Below are 21,156 nucleotides of genomic sequence, written 5' to 3' on the forward strand. Positions count from 1 at the left end.
GTGATCTACTTTCAGTCATCACGGTTCAGCTGCGTTTCTCTACCTGGTTCATGTACAGTCCAGTGGTGAATTTTCAATAATGACTGTACTATTATTTAACTTTGAACTCTGGTTATAGTGCCTGCAGTCTCCAATAGGCCAAAACAAAGATGCAGTTCAGTTCATCACCACTGTAAACTACAGCCTTCATTATTAATGTGTACTAAACAACTGGATATCTTCTAAGTCTTTTGTAAAGGTATAACATACATTTACATGTCAATCAATCAAGTTTTAAATATAGCCTAATACCACAGAGGAGAGTGTGTCGCAGCAGGCTTCTTGTTACAGAGAAAACAACATAAGAAAATGAAAACATAGAGAATCCATATCACAAGAATCTCACGTATATGAAAAAGATGAATCTAGAAAGATGTCAAATAGCTTGCAGGTGCTGCCAACAACAACAACAACAACAACAACAATACAGATTTAACAAATCATTATCCAGACAAGGCAACAGACAATCCAGAGGCAACCAGTGTATTCTCAAACCTTTTAAATGTTTATGCGATTTAAATAAGCCTGTGTTTATTAATGCTGTATGTTAAATCATATATTGCATTCTAATGAATTTTAATCTATATGATTCATGACACTAAAACAATATAAAATAATTTTATACAATCTCACAGGATTACATAATTTCAGGTTGAATTACATACTGTGAGATTTATGAACAGTCCCCTGTAGATATGGGGGTAATTCTTCTCTTATCACTTTAATTTAGGGGTAAATAATCCATTTGACATCCCTAACCCATTCTGGGCTCTCGTTTCTCCCTGCTGAAAAACCTTACACTTCCTTTTCCTAAGATTTCTCCATGTGTGCCTCAGGCGGGCTCACTGTAAAGGAAGCGGGGAGACAGAGAGGCCGCAGGGGGCCAGAGGTGAGCTGGACAGAAGGGCTTGAGTAGACAAACAACTGACAGCCAACAGACAGCAGCTCCTGAGGTTTCCATTACCTGAGACACCCTGCCCAGCCACTGGCAGGCCTGTCACCTTAGAAGGAGCAGCGGTCTCAGCTTCAGCATGAACTCAGAGACAGGGACACCAGTTATGCAATATTCAGGGTACTGTGAGAAACAACAATAACGCACAGAAAATAAAACTGTGAGGAGGGATATGACAATGTGTTGTAACGTAGAAAAGTGGAACAACACTGCTGCTTGCACTTTGAGGCAACTGCTCTATTGAGTGGTACAGGAATACGTCCTAAAACCAGGGAATGAGTAGGCATATGACCACTTCCAGTTCCCTCATCTCCAAATCAGTTTGTTTTTTTTACATCTCTTGAAGTTAAATGCCTGAAACATCGGTCTGTGGTTAAAACAAGCTAACAAGATCCTCACGTTTTGTTCTAGGACATAAATATGTTAGTAGATACCCCATCAGTGATGTCTGAGGCTTCTGTGTGTTAAAATGGCTGTTGCTAACAAGTGACTAACTGAGACTACTAAACGGCATTACTCTGAATATTAGTAGCATTAGCGGTGCTGATGCGCAGCCTTGTGATAATAAGTTCGTTTTTTAACTTCTGGCAATTGCAATCTGTAGATGGGAGCCCTTGCAATTCTAACTTCCAGGCCTACAAAAATATGTCATTACTGCGCCACGCTATTGCCCAACTATCACTGCCTGACCCCCTTGAGCAATCTTTGAAATGGAACAATTTTTCCCTAACATAACATGAACATCTTTACTTATTACCCAGTCTATGTAACATATTATATATCAACATTTATGGTACATTACAGCAGGCAAAAGGTCAAGCTCTTTTTATTTATAGAGCGTCTCATGACCCTTTTCATATAGAGCCAGTCTAGACTGCGCTCTATACTCACAAACTAATATTTCAGTTTGAAACATTTTGGGGGCGCCTTTTATTCTTCACCACCCTGACAATCAAGTTTAGACCAACAAATGTTAACGAAATGTGCAGAGGCAGCCGGCTGGCCTGAGCACACAATAGGGAGGGAGTCAATGAAAACAAAACAGAACCCCACGGGCTCCTCGCTCATATGCAAAACACACACACACACACACACACACACACACACACACACACACACACACACACACACACACACACACACACACACACTGTTTCATTATAGTAGCATAATGAATCTATGACAAAATGAGTTACAGTAAGTCATCCAGAGGTTTTGACTACCCTAAAGGTTTCCCTATAAGTCTGATGCGCTGTAGCCTACTGTTTGACTGATGGAACGCAGGGGAAATGTGAGATAAATGTGAGTTGTAGTCTGGCTCTTTGTCCTGTGGCACCTGCGAAAGCGCGCATTTCGGTGCCTGCATACAATGCTGCAGCATTGGTTTACTTGAGCCGACACATACGTGGGAGGGGGGTTGCATTACATGATAAGTGTTAATGAGCTTCAGTGGTGGACGGCTTGGATTTAGACTCTAAACATATTGTCTTGCTTGCACTGAGAAACCACCAAGACAAGCCTTTCCTAAGAACCAAACCCTATCGTGGATGATTCTGCAGATTCGTTTCTTGCTCAATTGATATATAATATGTTAAATAATTGGGAAAAATTCACATCACATCTTCATCCCAACGACTCATATGTCCAACTTCAACAGGGAAAACGTTTTTATCTTACCATGATATAAATAAAAGCGCTTAAATGAGTTCTCTGTTAGAATAACAATGACTCTCCTTGTGCTTTGTAATATCCAGACTTCAGTTTTGCCATTATTTTGTTGACTTATGTGTGTTATTGGTATTTATTCCTAAATACCACAAATATAAATATAAGTGACCTATCAAAAGAAGGCCATGCCACAAAATCATGCATGAGCGAAAAACAGCACAACCAACAAAGCGATCATAGTGCCTTTTTGGATGCTTATCTGAAAAGTGATATCATGTGCGTAATGAAATGTAAAGGGTTGGCACTGGGGGTGTATCAGCAGTCATCGCCTCCTGTCCCACACATCAGCAGCTCCTAACACGCTTGTTGGCAGCGGCAACCTCGGCTGACATGAGCACAAGAGAGGGGCGAGTGGGAAACTGTATGAGGCAACCAATCAGCTAAATTAAGGATGCTTCATGTCAGTTAAATGTCAGCTAAAGTTCAGCCTTATCAAAAAATCTTAGGGAGAAAACAAGGTGATCTTTCAGAATAAAATCAATGGGTTCTTCTAATAAGTAAACAAACATCAATACACCCGATCCCGTTTAAAATGATTCCTGATGCTATTAGTCAGAACAACCAAACAGGGCAGTAATATAGGTTTAGGATAAATGCTTCTTCAAAATGTTACTAGTAGTAACTAGTACAGTTTCCAGTGCTGATCCAAATGTTACATTTCCCAGTTGTGGAAGTAAATGAGAAGAAATTACCATAATACCACACAATTATATATATTACTATACGGTGAAGATTTTGGAGCACATTTATTTCACCATGAGGTGTTTCAATTAGCTGTGCCAGTACCTAGTCCTGCCACCTCTGTGTTACTTGTCATATTGTTGATGCCTAGGCCCTACTTGTTTGTACATACTTGTATATTCATATTTCTAGCAAACATTTTCACACTAGATTTATTGAAATAATGTATATTAAGTGTTGCTGTTATTAGTTTGTATCCTCATGGTTGATCGCAATTTTGCTTTGGGTAAATACTCTTAACTAAGAGATAAGTAATGTGATAAAAATGAAAGGGTCTTTCCATTCCCAAAAGTAACTTCACAAAAACTTAAACTCTGAGACGCCACCGATACTAGTCTAGTATTTGAAGTCAGTAGTTTAGTCCAAAGGATATAAAGTTGTAGTGACCGTATTAATATCGGTCTGTTATTAATCAAAACTACAGATAGGTCCTGAGGTTGTAGTTTTTTTTAGCAGTGTCCCTAAACGCCCGTTCTCCGCCGCACCTGCTCCTCTCTCCCCGGCCGTCCGTCTCTTACCTTCGGCTTTATGGCACAGCTCCACCAAATCCTGGCATTGCTTCTGGAAGTCTGGAAACGCACGCCCGGTAAAACTATCCCGGTCCGACACACAGCTGAACTCACAGAATGAACTTTCCCGTTAACTAACCGAGGTGATGCTGCGAGCCCACGCCGGGGGATGATGTGCTGCGTTCAAGGTCTGCTCCGAAGTTTCTAGTTTAGACATAATTAAGTTGTAAAGCGGCTAGTTCTCATTAAGTTACGCGTTTGTGGCCAGGACAAATAATAGAAATGTGTGGTCATTGAAAGTGTTCTAAAAATCAAACGAAAAACATTTGTTTCTCCAGCAGTGAGATACTGTAGGGCTATTTATGGTTTATGACATATTTAATTAATGAACACCTCGTCCGAGTTGTTTTCGGGAGCACCTGAACGCGTCACATGAATTTGAAAGTGCGCAACTGCAAAACTGCGTTTAGCTACTCTCTCATTACTCCGTCTGCCAGACAGTGCAGCATGGTTTACTCACAGCTTGGCCGTATTTTGACCACGCTACAATGAGAGGACTGACATGTTATTTCCCAAAGTGTAAAATATATTACAATTTTAAAAGAAGTATTACTAGGATCATAATGTTTTTTAGATTAAAAAAAGCACATTGTCTATATAAAAACAGTTTGTAAATGTACTTGGAATATTTGAGTATTTACCTTTTGAGTATTTTTCACTGTATTTGTAGAGCCATACGTATAAACATAGTTTAGTGGAGCAGATAAGTGAAACAATCGTTCAAATAGTGATACAAGCACCAAACGTGGTACAAATACTCCTTAGACATTACTGTTTTGAAAAAGTACGGGGCCACTTGAAATTCAAGATGGCCGCCCATTTTCCATGATGGCCGTCATACAGACTTGTAATAGTGCAGCAGATAACGGAAATAATCGTTCAAATAGTGATACAAGCACTAAACTTGGTACAAATACTCCTTAGACATTACTCTTTTGAAAAAGTACTTGAAATTCAAGATGGCCGCCCATTTTCCAAGATGACCGCCATGCAGACTTGTAAATGGGGACATTTGACACATAATTTCACCACTTTGATCAAATTGGATGATCTTGGTGTCTAAAAGTATAGGGAATTTGAACTTTTCCTAACCCTCACACTTGCAGCTAGTCTTGTCCAGGTAAGACTATATCGGTAGCCTTTGCACCTTCCATGGCATTCCGAATGGCATCCACACTTGGTCAGCTGTTGGCAACTCTCTGCAATGGGTGGAAGTGTTGTCAAGAAGACCTTCCATGTATCTCCACTCTTTGTCCATCCCCAGTCAGCAGGACTTTGTGTCTCTGGTTGGCGCAGTATTGTCTGATTCCATATGCAGCCTGCTTGATAAGCAGCACGCTTGATGCATATGCAGAAGCTGGTTCCTGGTTCCTGTCCGAAGAAGTGTAGGCTACCCTGTTTTTCTTGATTGGGTCATAGAAGGTGGCCACTTCCTCATTTTGCAGGCCCTCCATGAACTGCTTTTAACATGTTCTGCCCCTCTCATAACGTGTGCTGAGAAGTGCAGCTACACTGGGATGAGCGATATCCTTGGTGTCCAGTGATAACAGATCCCCACTCTCTTCCTGGAATGGATTGCCCAGCTCCTTCAAAACTTGGGTCAGCTTCTTGACTTTCTCAAGGAAAACCCTTTGGGCTTGTGGTGTCTCATTGTGGTGGCTAGATTGTTCTGCAGCCTCCTTAGCTTCAGATGCTGCCTCGTACTGTGCAACCAGATGGCAGACTTGAGGACCAGCTATCATCCATCTCCTCAGTGCTGAGGGATCTTCAGTTATACCAACAGCTCCCCCGTCAGCTTTGATAACAGCATTTGACTGCTCATGAGCCTGGTCAATAGCCATTGCAGAGAACTCTCACCTTGACTTGTGAACAACAAACTTTCCACTCGCAAACTCCTGCGCCAGCTGGGGATGTTTCTCTTTGAGGGTCACCATGTCTCGGAGAATGATGGGGAGCCAGCGTGCATAGTTAGTGTTGTTGTTGGCAAAGAAGTATGGGATGAGTCAATCCTTGGCAGTACAGGTTGAAGTTGACTTCCCTGAATGCTTGGATCAGTAGGACCTTAAAAGGGAAAAACAAAGACCGGGAACTGCATGAAAAACCATGTGCGTATTCTATTAGCTTAGCTTGAGTTCAGTAAGCTAGCGAATTAAACTTAAGTGCTGTAAATGATAATAAAATACATCCACACAGGACAACAAACCTTCCGTTAACAACGAACAGTATTTGTGACTTGAGCAAAATACAATTTGAGCATCTGTTAACTGTTTTCTTTTACAGGTTTAACTCAATGTTTACACTCTTAATCGTATAATTTACCTCTCCTCAGCGAAGCCTGAAGCCAACTGAGGAAAATAGCGTGAATCTACCGGAACTAACAAGTCACAAAATAAACGCATAATTATCAAAATAAAAGCTCCCCAAAATAAATATACAGTAACAAGTATCTACAAATGAATAGAAGTGGATTTTTGGTGAAATATAAATATGTTAAATGAATACATCGGTTACACTTGCTGCTGATAGGAAAGATTCTGTGGTCCCAGGGGAAGTCACCCCTGCCTCCACCAGGGCTCCTGTCCAACCACTCTCCTCTAGAAGTGTTCCAATTTGATTTGCTTTGCCAATGCATAGATTGGCTGGTCGGCAGTCATGTATCTGACCTGGATTCAGGAAAGATACAGTCTCTTTGACTTTGTCCATGACATGTCTGATGGTAGCAACCGAGTGGGCTGGGTCTCGCAAGAGATGTAGTAGTGATGTTATGTCTTCAGTTGCACTGACCTTTTCCAGCCACTCATACTCCATTGCCAGTTGTGGTCCTAACAGAGTGGTGTCTGGAAATGTCTGCACAGAACGGCTATGTGGAGGAAAAGGCTTCTTCTTGGTGAAGAAGGCTGGGCGTATATTGGTGAAGGAGACAGGCAGTTCTGGAACTGTCTTCACCTTTTCCTCTCCAATTCTCACAGGTTCACGGTATTCACCCTGGTTGTCTTTGGTTGGATGCTGGAAAGCTGAGATGCTGGTGCCATGAAAAGAGGTTGTTGCAGTTGTTGCAGTGGGGTTGTGGTCAATGTTGTCCATGGCTGTTGTGGTGAACAACCCTTCTCCTCAGAACTTGTGGGCAGACCACCCCATCCTCTCTGTACATGTTGACTGTTACATCTCCAAGCTGTGCAGATATTTCCAGTACTCTGTCATATGAAATGCTAAGGCCATGTTCATGAAGCATTGTCACCAGCATCCTCTTCCTAGTCTTGGCATATATTGACATTCCCATGTAGATGAGGAATGGTGTTTTCCGATCTTTGGAATGCCTGTGAGTCGATGCTCCTTCCTTGTGTCTTGTGTAGCAGTTATACTGCAGGAGCTGTGCAATTGCAAGGTCTGACTTGGAGGCACCAAATCTCAGTTGTGATTTGATGTCAGCCCGTGTTCAATCATGCCTACAAATTGAAGAAGGTTGGGTGGAATGGCATCCTCAATACATCCCTCATGGAAGGTTCCATCAAAGGAAAACTTGTGGTCCAGCATGTGTCTCCTCAAGATCTTGGCTGATTTGGCAAGTGTCATAGCATCACTATAGTCAGAGGCTTTTGACAGGGCAAAGCCTACATCGTTTTGGAAAGCCAGCAGGACATCTCTTCACTTCTTGTGAGCTTCCAGCTAAGGTATTTCAGCCAACAGTGTGTCCTTCAGTCTGGGGCGTTAACATCCGGTGTCTCCATACCCAGGTGTTCTAGACGCTGTTTGTACAGGTTGACCATATCTGCAAGTCTGAATATTGCAGGTCCGTCGGAACTTAATTTGGTCTCCACTATGTAGGTTACTAGTTCTGAAAATGCCAGTGGGTGGACATCCCACTGCTGGCTCTGCTCACTCTTTTTAACATTTCTCAGGTAGGCTCTCTCTCTGTTGTACAGGGATGTCAAACATGCTGCATGGTACTTGAGCTCCTGTATGACATCTCCACCACTACTTTCAGGAGTCTTCCATCATTTAGAGTTTTAGCACAGTCATTGAGTCTTTTGTTAAGCTTTATGGTCATGGCATGTCTCAGTTCTGATGCTGGCTCTTTTTGTTCACAAAGGAAGCACTCAGACTCCAGACCCTCACGGCTGGTTCTTCGAAGTTTGTTTTGCCCTTCTTCTGATTGAGCACTCTTTCTTGCCCTGTCCAGTTTGGTGTTCTTGAAAAGATATCGGCAGCTCTGGTGGTACTGTGCCATGTTCCTCCTCAGTGTTTCTTCTATTTCACCACCCTCATCCAGTCTGGTTGGATCCAGAACAACGGGCATCTCATTGAGGGCATGGAACAGGGGGATATTGGTCGTAATCATGGTGTAGCCATCTTGTTTAGATGCATAACATTTAGGTGGGGATTTTAGATCATCATTACCTTTGGCCTCTTGGCAAATACAACATTTGCCCCAGTCAGTTTTCCATTTAGATGATCCTGGAGCTGAACTTGCCATCTTGTTCGGTAATGAATGAATTAATGCAGTAAGGCAGAGGGTTTATCGTTTTACCACCTTTACCACAGTATGACTATACACATTCAGGTATGGGATACAACTAGGTTCAGACATAAATCCTACACCTAGCCCGATCGTTCATCCAGTGCCATTTAAGTCCTGTGCGATCTGTACACCTTCTGGGTGACTACGTGCAAAGTCATGTAAAGCCCCGTCACCCTTGACTCGGTTCTCCCGCGCTGGCACACCCTTTCGATTCAGGTGCGGCTATCTAACTACATATAACTAATATGTAACTACTACCTAACTGTTGTGAGGCTTGAATTAGGGACCTTGGGCTCAACAGCGCCCTCTGTGACTGGATCCTGAGCTTCCTGACGGGCAGATCCCAGGCAGTGCGGATGGGGAACATCACATCCTCCACCTTTACCCTCAACACCGGAGCCCCTCAGGGTTGTGTGCTCAGCCCTCTCCTCTACTCCCTGTTCACGCACGACTGCGTGGCCACACACAGCTCCAACACCATCATCAAGTTTGCTGACGACACGACCGTCATCGGCCTGATCACAAACGGCGACGAGATGGTGTACAGAGAGGTCAGAGCCCCGACATCTTGATGCCAGGACAACAACCTCCATCTCAACGTCAGCAAAACAAAGGAGCTGATTGTGGACTACAGGTAGAGGCAGAGAGAGGCACACACACCCATCACCATCGACGGGACTCCTGTGGAGAGAGTCAGCAGCTTCAGGTTCCTCTGGGTAAACATCAGTGAGGACCTGACATGGACACATCACACCAGGGTCATATCCAAGACGGCTCGACAGCGGCTCTTCTTCCTCCGCAGGCTGCGGAAGTTCAACATGGACTCCAGGATACTCTGCAACTTCTATAGGTGCACCATCGAGAGTATCCTGACTGGCTGCATCACCGCCTGGTATGGCAGTTGCACCGCCCTCAACCGTAAGACTCTACAGAGGGTGGTGAAAACTGCTCAGCCAGGACGGAGCTGCCATCCATGGAGGACCTCTACACCCAGCGGTGTAGGAAGAAGGCCGGTAGGATATTAAAGGACCCCCATCACCCCAGCAACAATCTGTTCTGTCTGCTGCCGTCTGGCAGACGGTACCGCAGTATCCGGACCAAGACCACCAGACTCAGAGACAGTTTTATACCACAGGCTATAAGACTGCTTAATTCCTGAGCTCTGTGAATGTCTACTCACATCTGTTTATAGTACACACATACATATATATATATTAGTGCTGTCAAACGATTAAAAAATGTAATCGAGTTAATCACAATAACAGGTTGTGATTAATCACGATTAATCACAAGTTTAAAATACTAGTATTTACTTGTATTTTTGGGGGGAGATAAAACAAATATATCATGTGTGGTGTTGGAATAAAGAAATGCATGACAAACTGGTTAGAGGAATCAAAGTTTTTACTTTATTACAAGATCTCAGCTTAGTTGTGATAATTTCTGAACTAGAATCTATTAATTTGCTGAGTAAGAAGTGTCAGGGAGTGCTTGGCATTGCCCACAACATCCGTAATGAACTGCAGACTAGAAGGATTAGCAGACAACCACATAAAAAACAGTTACAAAGTAACGTCTGCTACAAAGTAAAAGTAAACAGCTTGCCTGTAAAGAGTTTGCAAAGTAACATCTCACCCAAATGAATGCTGTAGTGAGTAACAGTGGGCCTATTTAAGAAACAGAATGCCAGTGTCTTTGAAGATACAAAGTGAACAGTCCCTTTTCACACTCTTAGTTGAATAAGATTATTTTAAACAGCGTGAACCTGTCCAGTCAACCTGTTCAGTCTACTTTTCTTTCAACCTGTTGCTCAGGCAGACCAGCTTGTTGACATTTTTAGATGACAGAGCGGACCTCTTCTTCTGCACAATGTGGCCTGCCAAAGAAAACAGTCTCTCACATGGCACTGTTGAGGCAGGTGTAGCCAAGTACCTCTGTGCAATATGGGCCAGCTTACCATGAGCACCTGTGTGTGCCGCCCACCACTGTAGTGGACATGCCCCTATGCCGACACTGGGCTCTGATTTATACCTGTCTACAGTTTTGTCTGTGGACAGTGCCTCATCATCACATCATCAGACTCTGACTCTGACCCCATCAGTAGGAGGGCCATCTTCTTCTTCTTTGGTGGCTCTGGTTCAATTTCCTCTCTGGATGGCTGTGATGCAGATTCTCTGTCCTTCAGCATCTAACTCAGCTTTTGCCACACCTCTTCCCTCTCTGCTCTGGGCAGGCACCTGAGGTCCTTGAATCTGGGTGTGACGGAGCGGCTCTGTCACTGACCGGCTCTGTCGCATGCGGGCAGCGCATACACACACACATACACGTTCACATTCACACACATTCCCTGTTCCCTTCCGTTCTTGCGTGTTGGTTGACAAACCTCACTATTATAACTGTTTTCTCCTCTGTGTTAGTAGCGCGACACTTGGCCGTTCTCGTTGCATTTACACAAACCTGATTTTAGAAGGACATTTCCTGAAGTGTGGGAGGCATATGCACCACCTTCTCCTCTTCCGGCAAGAGTGGCTGGCAAGACGGGGCGCACCATTTCTCCTGTTTAAGTAGTGAATTCTCGCGCGCTTGCGAGATGAATCTATTGGTGGTATGTAAAAGTTAAGCCCAGTGGGAGGGGCTATACAGTTAAAAGGGGCTGTTTTGGCCTGGGATGGGGGGTTCAGTCTGGGGAAGCTACAGAGCAGGTAGCACCTGTAAGACCCAGTGAGAGTTGTTTTGAGAGTTATTGTATGTCAGAGTTATTGTATGTCAGAGTTATTGTATGTCAGAGTTATTGAGGAACTCCATTTGTTGTGAATATTTGTGTTACATGGTAAACTATTTATGTTTCCAGTCTTTTTCCACTATTTTCATTTTGTTGTAAATAGTTGTTTTTCACTTTGGGAGACCGGCAAAATAAAGTAACATCACTACTTCTCCGACTATGCCTGTGTTTGTGGAGGTATGAAATAGAACCCTGCTACACTGGGATCTAGAGCTGTTGCTACCTTTAGCCATAACAGGTTTGTGTTGTCCTTTTGTCTGTTGAGGTCCTCTGTGAATGCAGTCTTGAAGCGCACTATGTAGGCAGGGTCAACATCTGAGACCTCCATCGTAAGCAAGAGGTGGCAGAGTGCAGGCAGCACTACAGAGCAGGACACATATTTGTCACCACCCAGGAACTCAGTGACATACCTACAAACACAAAAAACCAACAGTATTAATGACTACACTTTTAATTCATTTAACACCCATTTAGGGGACAGGCCTAAAATTATTTCTGAAATACAATAACAAAGTGACTATTATATTAATTGTATTTGCCAGAAAATAAAATTGGAGATGATAAGTATTGGAGATGGGAAGTCACCTTACCTGCATGGCTCCAGCAGTGTTTCCAACTTTGCCAGCCTGTCATATTCAGCTGAGGTTAGCATGGCTAATTTGTGCTTCTGCTGTGCTACCGTTGCCTTCAGTGGGTCTTTGTTGTTTTGCACACGCTTTATCATTTCGAGAGTTGAATTCCAGCGCGTGGGTACGTCCTGGACAAGTGACTGCTCTTCTTGCCCATGAGAGGCTTGCTGAAGTTTCTGCTCTGCTGTGTTTGCAGGACTGTGTTTGAAATGTCCGACTATTTTACGGTACTTGGCTAAAGCACCGTCAAACCCGCTGTCACGGAGAGACACTGTGATTACCCTCTGTATAATGTGCGCTACACAGGGCATGTGCTCGAATGACTCCTTGCTGCCGCGATCATATTGCGCGCGCTGTCTGTTCCTATAGTGGTGACCTTGTCTGTAATCTCCCACTCCTTTGCAACTTCAAGAAACTGACTAACACATGCTTCTGCAAAATGCCTTTCCTCTGTTTTCACCACACCTAAAGCGAACGAGTGCAGTTGCCATTTGTCATCGATTAGGTGTGCTGTTACACCGAGGTAGTTATGGTTGCTTACTGATGTCCAGTGGTCTCCAGTCAGTGCAATAAATGTAGCTTGTGCCAACTGCTCCGCTTTCTTTGCCTTTTCGCTGCCAAACAATTCATGAATTCTTGTGACAATAGTTCCCCTAGCTAGCAGGTGGCTTGTATGATGGGTCATCTGAGGCGATCTGGATAATACCTTGAAGCCCCTGGTCTTCAACGATGTTGATGGGCCTGCAGTCAACGGCGATCCATTTAGCGATAGCATTGGTTAGCTTAGTTGTTGTCGCTTTGTTGTACAAAGATGTGCTTTGCCCGAAGATGGTACTTCAGGCTTGTTGTGCTTCGGTGGAAAGACAAGTCATCACTGCAATATGTGCACACAACTTTGGTTTTATCTAAACTTCCGTCTGGAAGCTTTTTAAAACGAAATGTACCGTTAAGCAGACCAGGGAACGCCTCCTCAGTCATCGTGTTATCTGTGTTTGTGACGCCTTTCAGTAATTCAGCCAGGTAAACATGCGCGCTGGAATTACGGTAGGAAGTTGGGGTCAAACTTGATAATATGATTAATTTGCGTTAATTTGTTTTTAACGCGTTAACGTTGACAGCCCTAATATATATATATATATATATATATATATATGTATTATACACATCTGCCATACATATCTGTTTATAGTACACATATCTATATATTTTACATATCTGCCATATACATCTGTTATACGTAATATATGCATCTCTCCATACCTCCTCATTCAACAGTGTAAGTATTTAAATTACTGTACAGTGTATTTAAATACTTTCAATGTATTCCACATATGTATATATTTCACATCCTTAAATCTTTATTGTTGATATTGTAAATGTTCTTCTCTCTTTTTGCACTATTTTATTTATCTTATTCGCACCATGTATGTTTAGTTGTTGGAGGAGCATGGGATATAAGATTTTCATTGCCAACATATACGTTGTATATGCTGTGCATAGGACCAATAAAACCTTGAAACCTTAAAAATTAGATAGCATTTGGGACACTAAACTATACTATTACCACTACTACTAGTTACAGTCAAGCTTGTTTAGCCAACACTGAACCCCATGCTGAGTTTCACAGTAGTGTGATGTCACCAGTGTGCCCTGGCTGTGCCTTGACATCCACTCTTTTCTGACTCTCTCTCCCCCCTCACTGGGGGTGCATCCAATTCAGTTCTCATTCCTGGGATATGTTCTACATCAATCAGCTGTGGGTGCTGTCTTCATGGTGTATAGCTGATCAATTAAGCATTTGTAAATTATTTGTTTAGGTTACTTGGGACTGAGTCAGTACAACAATGAGTATTATGTTAATGCCAGCATATTTCTGAAATAAAAATAAATAAATACATGGAAGTACTTGCCGCAGACTACATTCTTTTTTTATGGTCAAATAGGATCAGTTTATGAAGAGTGGTTTCACTTAAACTACCTCCTTTAAGTGTTATACTTAATAAGTGGTCTTATTCCTGGACAAAGGCAAGTCTCTATACCTCTTGATTCACAAGTCTTAGGTCATTCAGGCCAGAGTAACATGAACTGTGAGTCTGTCATGTATTATGTACACAGAACCCACCATTTTTGTTCGACAAAATACGTTAGTGAGAGTGCATAGAGAGGGATTATATACTTTACTCTATATCTATTTCATGCCTTTTTAGGAAACCGGTTTCTGTGTTAAAAATAAGATTAACTGAGAGTTAAAAAAAGTGTTTTTTTCTTACACACAGTGTATGGTGTCGTTAAAAAAACAAAACAAACTTACATTTTCCCTTTATTTTAGAAATGCAAGGAAATGCAAAATTAAAACAATTAACCAAACTAAATACCCCACAATTAGAAAACTAGTAAATACAATCAATTACTGATTATTGCAAACTCTGTAATGTTCTAAAGCACACGAAAATCAACCTATTATCACTTTATCAAAGATTATATGTGTTATCGTAGTTGATTACATTGAATCTTCTAACAACTCAGTTTTTACAGTTTTAGTAAGAGTCAGCCTAGGAGCTGGTTTTGGTTGGTCTGACCATCACTGAGCTTCCTGTGAACAACGTGGTGTAGAACATCACCATGAACTGGCTCTTCAGGCGGTGCTGGAAGTGGACATATCTCACCCCAGGTCCATAGCCGGAGAACACATGTGACACCTGCAGGCCAACACAGGGACATACAATGAAACACCTGAATAGAGGCTGATTATTTCCTGTCAGGGGAATCAGTGGATCGTTCTTTTTTTCTCAGGAAGGTTCCTAATGCAGTGAAATGACCAGGAAATAAGTGGCAGCCATGATACAAGCTGTTTGAATTCTCTGGAAGAGAAGAAAGGGGCTTCAACGCTTTCTTTGCTATCTTAATTACACTGAAAAACTGAAAAGTTTAATTTAATTAAAGGTATAACTGCAACAGATTTCACATAATTGTATTAGGCTAGTTGAAAGCAATAAAATTAAGTTTAAATTAAAAAAAGTATTAGTTCAACCTAATATTATTGCTTTAAACTAACCTAATAAAGTTATGTGAAATCTGTTGAAGTTATACATTTAATTAAACTCAACGTTTTAGTTTTTTCAGTGTAGCAAAGGAAACACTGGACCATCCTTTATAAAAGTGAAGTCGACCTTCAAACAACATTTACGGTGCTTATTAAACATTTCCATCTGACGCCATATCTTTTCAATATTCTTATATTCTTGGAACTTTCAACAATGTGTTGAACCAAAAGGCAAATTCTGAACATTACCTTAACAACTGTAAAATCATCAAATGCAGTTTCACAGTGTTTACTGAGTTGGGTGGGTTATCTTAAGCTTTTTCTTTTATTATTCAACATGCTCCGATGGTGAGATGCACAGTGGTAAAAGTGTAGGCCTAACAAATAATGAATATATTGCAAAACGCATGAAAGCATTTTTTATACAAATATTTTCCTACAACTAATTGGGATTCATGTGGGATAAATATGAGTGGACAGGGTGAGGGAGAACACGAACTACGTAACATTTGGTTTAACTTTTTATTGTATTTTAATTCAAACCTTGATATTGTAGTCATATACTTTTTTGTATTGTTGTCTACGTTTATAAATCCCACGTAAAATAACATGATAAGAACACATAAGGCAAAGTAGACATGGTTAAATTCAACTGTAGCCATTGACTCACCTCCTTCCAATTGTGTGAGTAATTGCTGAGGTCCTCACTGGGGTTGACACTGTGCTCTGAGATCACTGTGCTTTTGTCTGCACCCAGTAACTTCACCTGCAGCTGGTAGATGGATGCATGCAGCTGACTCTCCTCATACCTAACAACATTACAGATATTTTTTGTATCAAGAAATCATCTCACTTTTGGCATCTATATCTGGCAGCATATGGATTGCTGCCAGATATTGAATAAAAGAAGGATAAAAATGGATTCTTCAGGTCTGCAATCACTAATATATTTCCTAGTGACTTCCATGAAATGTCTTAGAAATACATATTTAATCTGGTAGAATTTAAATAGAAAATAGGGAAGATATCCCTGTTCAACTGCTTAACTTTAAACAAATTATTGGTGTAACCCAATGATTCCGAACATGCAGAACTTTACGATTTTGCACAGAGCCAAGTATACAATTCAAATCAACATACTGTATATGAGTAATACAAATGTACAATAATGGGCAAAACGAATTGGAACAAGAAGAGAAAAGAATGAAAGACATTCATAGACATAGAGAGCTGGACAACAGAGAAGAAGTAGACGGACACAAAGTCAAGACTAAAGCGATTAGCAAAAGAAGATAGACAGGAAGTTAAGGGGTAAAGGGAACATGGTATGGGTGACATAAATGACAGGTATGGAAAACCTGGATCATCGTCAATGCTGTCATTTATGCATTTGTTTAAAATTAAATAAATATTGGCCCCACCATTGCTAAGCAGTAGAATATACTTTTTCTTAGCAGAAGCACTACAGTGATTTTTAATGAAAAAATCATGTTAATATTAATATTTCAAATGATCTATTAGGCTATTAAGCAAGTTGCCATATAATCGATACTTGACCTTGGCAATAATGACCTGCTACCAGCATATCATCACTTACTTTGTGAATAAAGTCAGCCTTTGTACAGCAGAATAAAATATAAAAACATTTTTAAATAGTCCTATATGATTGTAAACATGCATGCTTGATTATCGGCATTTGATTAACTATTTTAACATACTGTCAAAAGAGATTTGCACTTTTATGCTATAAACAAGTAAATGAGTCAATTACAAAGAGGCAAACCTAAATGGCACTTTGTGTATGACTAACTGTGAAACACACAGTACAGTGTCATCTACAAGTGTATTAACCACGCTGATAAGACCACAGTGATAATTAATCACACATGGGTGGGTGAGGTGATCATTAACCCACCAGTCTTGGATGAGGATTTCAGGCTGAAACTCATCCAGCAGCTCTTCCCACAATCCCTCTGCCTTAAGGTCCACTACCTGCTCCATGGTGAACCAGCTGAAGACAGAGAGACAAGAGTCACAATCACCACATGCTCATGATTAATAATTAAGTTTAAAATACTAGCATTTACCACTTATTTAGGGGGTAAATAAAATAAAAACCTGTGTGGTGTTGTAATAAAGACATACATGAAAAACTAGAAAGAGAAATCATAGGTTTTCTTATTTTATTTTAACATATCAGCTTAGCTTTGATGATTTATTTTTGAATTATTGGCATAAATTCCCCTTATTTAGCGGACAACCAAATAAGCACAATACAAAAAAATAAGTGAATATAAACAGCTTGCCTTTGAAGTAAAATTTCACACAAATTATTCAACAGTAGGTATGTCTAAGAAACTGAATGCCATTAAGTTTTAACCAAAATATCTGGAAGCTTTTTAGAATAGAATGTTCCACAGGAGGAAGTTTGGGTTGAACTTGGTTATGTAATCAATTTGCTTTAAAATGATGGCCTTATATGCGTCAGTTCAATCTATTGAAGTTGGATGTATATGCATATGGCTAATCACTGTTATTACCAGCTGCATGATTAACATATGATACCTGGAGACGCTCACCTGCATTGAGGCAATTCACAGACCACGGCACCTTCTGGGATTCCACTCGTATCGTAGGGGAGGACTTCCAGGCTAGTCGTCCAGCCACTGAAGTCGCCTATGAAGTAAAAGAGATGTTTTACTAAAACTGAATCCATTGTCTTTGTTTACATTTGCTGCTAGTCATGCCACTTCCTCCTGCCTCTCACCATCAGGTTGGAAACGTGGACGTCCGCGTGTTGGAAATTCAGGCAGATCAGGTTCAGGTAGAGGGGTGTCTTTACTCAATCCTGAGAGGGAAATGAGACAAAGAAACAACTGTTATTGGTTAACATTGGTGCCACTCCTAATGAAGCCACTGTAGTCACATGGTAATACTTCAAAGCCAAAGAATATATCTTACCGACAGTCTTGGTTACTGGGTGTGTCCGACTAAAGTATTCATCAGCAGCCCAAAATGCTCACGTCTGCATTTTGAGACACTTCTAGTGTGGACATGTTTTATAGCATTGAGAAATGTAACTTTTTTAATTGCATTTTTTTTTTAATCAAAGCAACAAAGTGGTAAATGATTTTACTAAAAGTAACAATGTGCAATTCAATGACTTGTTTCCACTAATTCCTTTTTATCATTTTTTTGGTTTAATGTAATGTCAGTGTGGGTATAGGTACCAAATATCTATTAATGTTTTCCTGACACAAACAAAATAGAACCCAACAAAAACTTACCAAAATAAATATTAAACTGGGTTCTTATAAGTGATGCACATGCCTCTATAAGCATGTCATTACATCCTGGGCCAGTTCTTCCCATCTCACTTCTCATGTAAACATTTTGATATCTTTGAAGTATTTTCTACAGGTTTCAAAAATACATTGCTGTTCAGCAATTCTGACACCAGAAACTACATTTTATTTGCTTCCATTTGACTGGGTTTTAGTTGAGCTCATAAAAATAGGAAGATATCCATGGCTCAATGCAACAAGGTGCTAAAGGGAAAAAAGATGTGTTGTGATAAATGTGCCCTTTAAGATCAATTAACTCACCTTTTAAATTGAAGAATACCTACTTACATTTACAGTATCAACATGTTTCAATGTAATGTGGGTAGCATATCTACAGTAAGAGCTATGGTTTATTTAAGCTGATAAGGCATAACTAAATAAATCATTTCAGTAAACAGGTTCAAAATGCACATAACTGTGGACTCTAAAGAAGAATTGATGAACATCCAAACGAAACCAATGAGCAATAGGAGTGTAGTCTGGCATCACACCAAATAGAGAAATTGCACAAAAACTGCACAACGATGTTGAAATAATCTAGATAAGGATGTCTTCATTTTATTGGCTCAATTGTTACACTGAAGAAACGGAAACCACTGCAGTGTCAAACTTTGGAAGCTACTTTGGAAAAACTCATACTCAAGTTACTGTAAGGAGTAAACTACGTAGCTTACTCGTTACTTACATTAACAGTATTACAGTTAGGGTCCTATTATAAACTTTGACCAACACTGATAATGAAAACTGGTTGGATCGATTCATGTTTTGACAGTGTTGCTTTACCGTGAGGTGAAGGGTTCTTCAGTAAATTCCTCCCCAGCGGGCTGGCATCAAACACGGACTTCCAATCCAGGCCGTCGGGCATCGGTGCTCCCTGTAGGCTCCATTCAGACTCACATCTCTGCTTCCACTCAGACATGGTGCGGACAGAGACTGTGTAATCTTGCGCTGATTCATCCAGGAAGTCTGTGAGGATTTTTATTCGAGTCTGTAGTCTACGCCACACCCCAGTGTTTCAATGGAAGCAAGGAAATGCACGCTGCTCGCTAAACTCTTAAAGCCACAGTAGTTAAATCCTTCTATACACATTTATAAAAGGAGAGACCAGTTACTGTATGGAAGTCATACAGTGGTGCATGCCGCATTTTTTTAGGCCGACCCGGAAACGACAGGGGCAGCTCCCCTCCAAAAGAATACATCTATGATAATGTAATTATTGTAACATACTAAGATACTGTGCTGTAACCTGGGCCAAAGTTAACAGGGTTCTTTTTCCTTTAATAATGGTATTGAATATTAAGCTATTGAAACAAATGTGACTAAAACAAATCCAAACAAATATTAAGAAATAACATAAAAATAAAGTTTGGCTGCATAACTAATGTTTTTATTACCCCAAATGTATTTTAATGTTCTGTATCATGGGTAAAGTAACAAAAAAATAAAATAATAATATTGTAACAAAGTCATTGACACAAATTCTGTTACTACAGTGGGGCAAAAAAGTATTTAGTCAGCCACCAATTGTGCAAGTTCTCCCATTTAAAAAGATGAGAGAGGCCTGTAATTTTCATCATAGGTATACCTCAACTATGAGAGACAAAATGAGAAAACAAAATCCAGAAAATCACATTGTAGGATTTGTAATGAATTAATTGGTAAATTCCTCGGTAAAATAAGTATTTGGTCACCTACAAACAAGCAAGATTTCTGGCTCTCACAGACCTGTAACTTCTTCTTTAAGAGGCTCCTCTGTCCTCCACTCGTTACCTGTATTAATGGCACCTTTTTGAACTCGTTATCAGTATAAAAGACACCTGTCCACAACCTCAAACAGTCATACTCCACTATGGCCAAGACCAAAGAGCTGTCAAAGGAGACCAGAGACAAAATTGTAGACCTGCACCCGTCTGGGAAACCTGAATCTGCAATAGGTAAGCAGCTTGGTGTGAAGAAATCAACTGTGGGAGCAATTATTAGAAAATGGAAGACATACAAGACCACTGCTAATCTCCCTCCATCTGGGGCTCCACGCAAGATCTCACCCCGTGGGGTCAAAATGATCACAAGAACGGTGAGCAAAAATGCCAGAACCACACGGGGGGACCTAGTGAATGACCTGCAGAGAGCTGGGACCAAAGTAACAAAGGCTACCATCAGTAACACACTACGCCGCCAGGGACTTAAATCCTGCAGTTCCAGACGTGTCCCCCTGCTTAAGCCAGTACATGTCCAGGCCCGTCTGAAGTTTGTTAGAGGGCATTTGGATGATCCAGAAGAGGATTGGGAGAATGTCATATGGTCAGATGAAACCAAAATAGAACTTTTTGGTAAAAACTCAACTCGTCGTGTTTGGAGGAGAAAGAATGCAGAGTTGCATCCAAAGAACACCATACCTACTGTGAAGCATGGGGGTGGAAACATCATGCTTTGGGGCTGTTTTTCTGCAAAGGGACCAGGACGACTGATCCGTGTAAAGGAAAGAATGAATGGGACCATGTATCGTGAGATTTTGAGTGAAAACCTCCTTCCATCAGCAAGGGCACTGAAGATGAAGCGTGGCTGGGTCTTTCAGCATGACAATGATCCCAAACACACCGCCAGGGCAACGAAGAAGTGGCTTCGTAAGAAGCATTTCAAGGTCCTGGAGTGGCCTAGCCAGTCTCCAGATCTCAACCCCATAGAAAATCTTTGGAGGGAGTTGAAAGTCCGTGTTGCCCAGCGACAGCCCCAAAACATCACTGCTTTAGAGGAGATCTGCATGGAGGAATGGGCCAAAATACCAGCAACAGTGTGTGAAAACCTTGTGA

The 21,156-nt window shown here is 41.1% G+C and overlaps 2 protein-coding genes across 3 annotated transcripts in view; both read right to left on the reverse strand.

The window, feature by feature from the left end:
* Window positions 1-4,097, reverse strand: part of slc8a2a (solute carrier family 8 member 2a) — a 27,909-nt gene extending 23,812 nt beyond the window's left edge. For both annotated transcript variants that reach the window (XM_063896066.1, XM_063896064.1), the window contains exon 1: window positions 3,979-4,097. The gene's annotated coding sequence lies outside the window, so the exon portion shown is untranslated. The remainder of the gene's footprint in view (window positions 1-3,978) is intronic.
* Window positions 4,098-14,266: 10,169 nt separating this feature from the next.
* Window positions 14,267-19,386, reverse strand: nccrp1 (P1, F-box associated domain containing). The gene is made up of 6 exons (XM_063895791.1): window positions 19,130-19,386; window positions 17,770-17,850; window positions 17,582-17,678; window positions 16,918-17,013; window positions 15,673-15,811; window positions 14,267-14,658 (listed from the first exon to the last, which is right to left on the reverse strand). Exons 1-6 carry the CDS (start codon window positions 19,263-19,265, stop codon window positions 14,512-14,514), a joined length of 696 nt encoding a protein of 231 aa, XP_063751861.1. The 5' UTR covers window positions 19,266-19,386; the 3' UTR covers window positions 14,267-14,511.
* Between the last annotated feature and the right edge of the window lie 1,770 nt (window positions 19,387-21,156).

Source organism: Eleginops maclovinus, chromosome 11 (assembly GCF_036324505.1).
Source record: "Eleginops maclovinus isolate JMC-PN-2008 ecotype Puerto Natales chromosome 11, JC_Emac_rtc_rv5, whole genome shotgun sequence".
Lineage (NCBI taxonomy): Eukaryota > Metazoa > Chordata > Actinopteri > Perciformes > Eleginopidae > Eleginops > Eleginops maclovinus.

Excerpts from the sequence above, each read along its gene's own strand:
- nccrp1 (XM_063895791.1), bottom strand. The coding sequence starts at position 19,265 with ATGTCTGAGTGGAAGCAGAGATGTGAGTCTGAATGGAGCCTACAGGGA. Across the intron at positions 17,014-17,581 it reads TGTGAATTGCCTCAATGCAG|CTGGTTCACCATGGAGCAGG; the intron begins GTGAGCGTCTCC and ends CTCTGTCTTCAG. Across the intron at positions 15,812-16,917 it reads GAAATCCTCATCCAAGACTG|GTATGAGGAGAGTCAGCTGC; the intron begins GTGGGTTAATGA and ends TAATGTTGTTAG.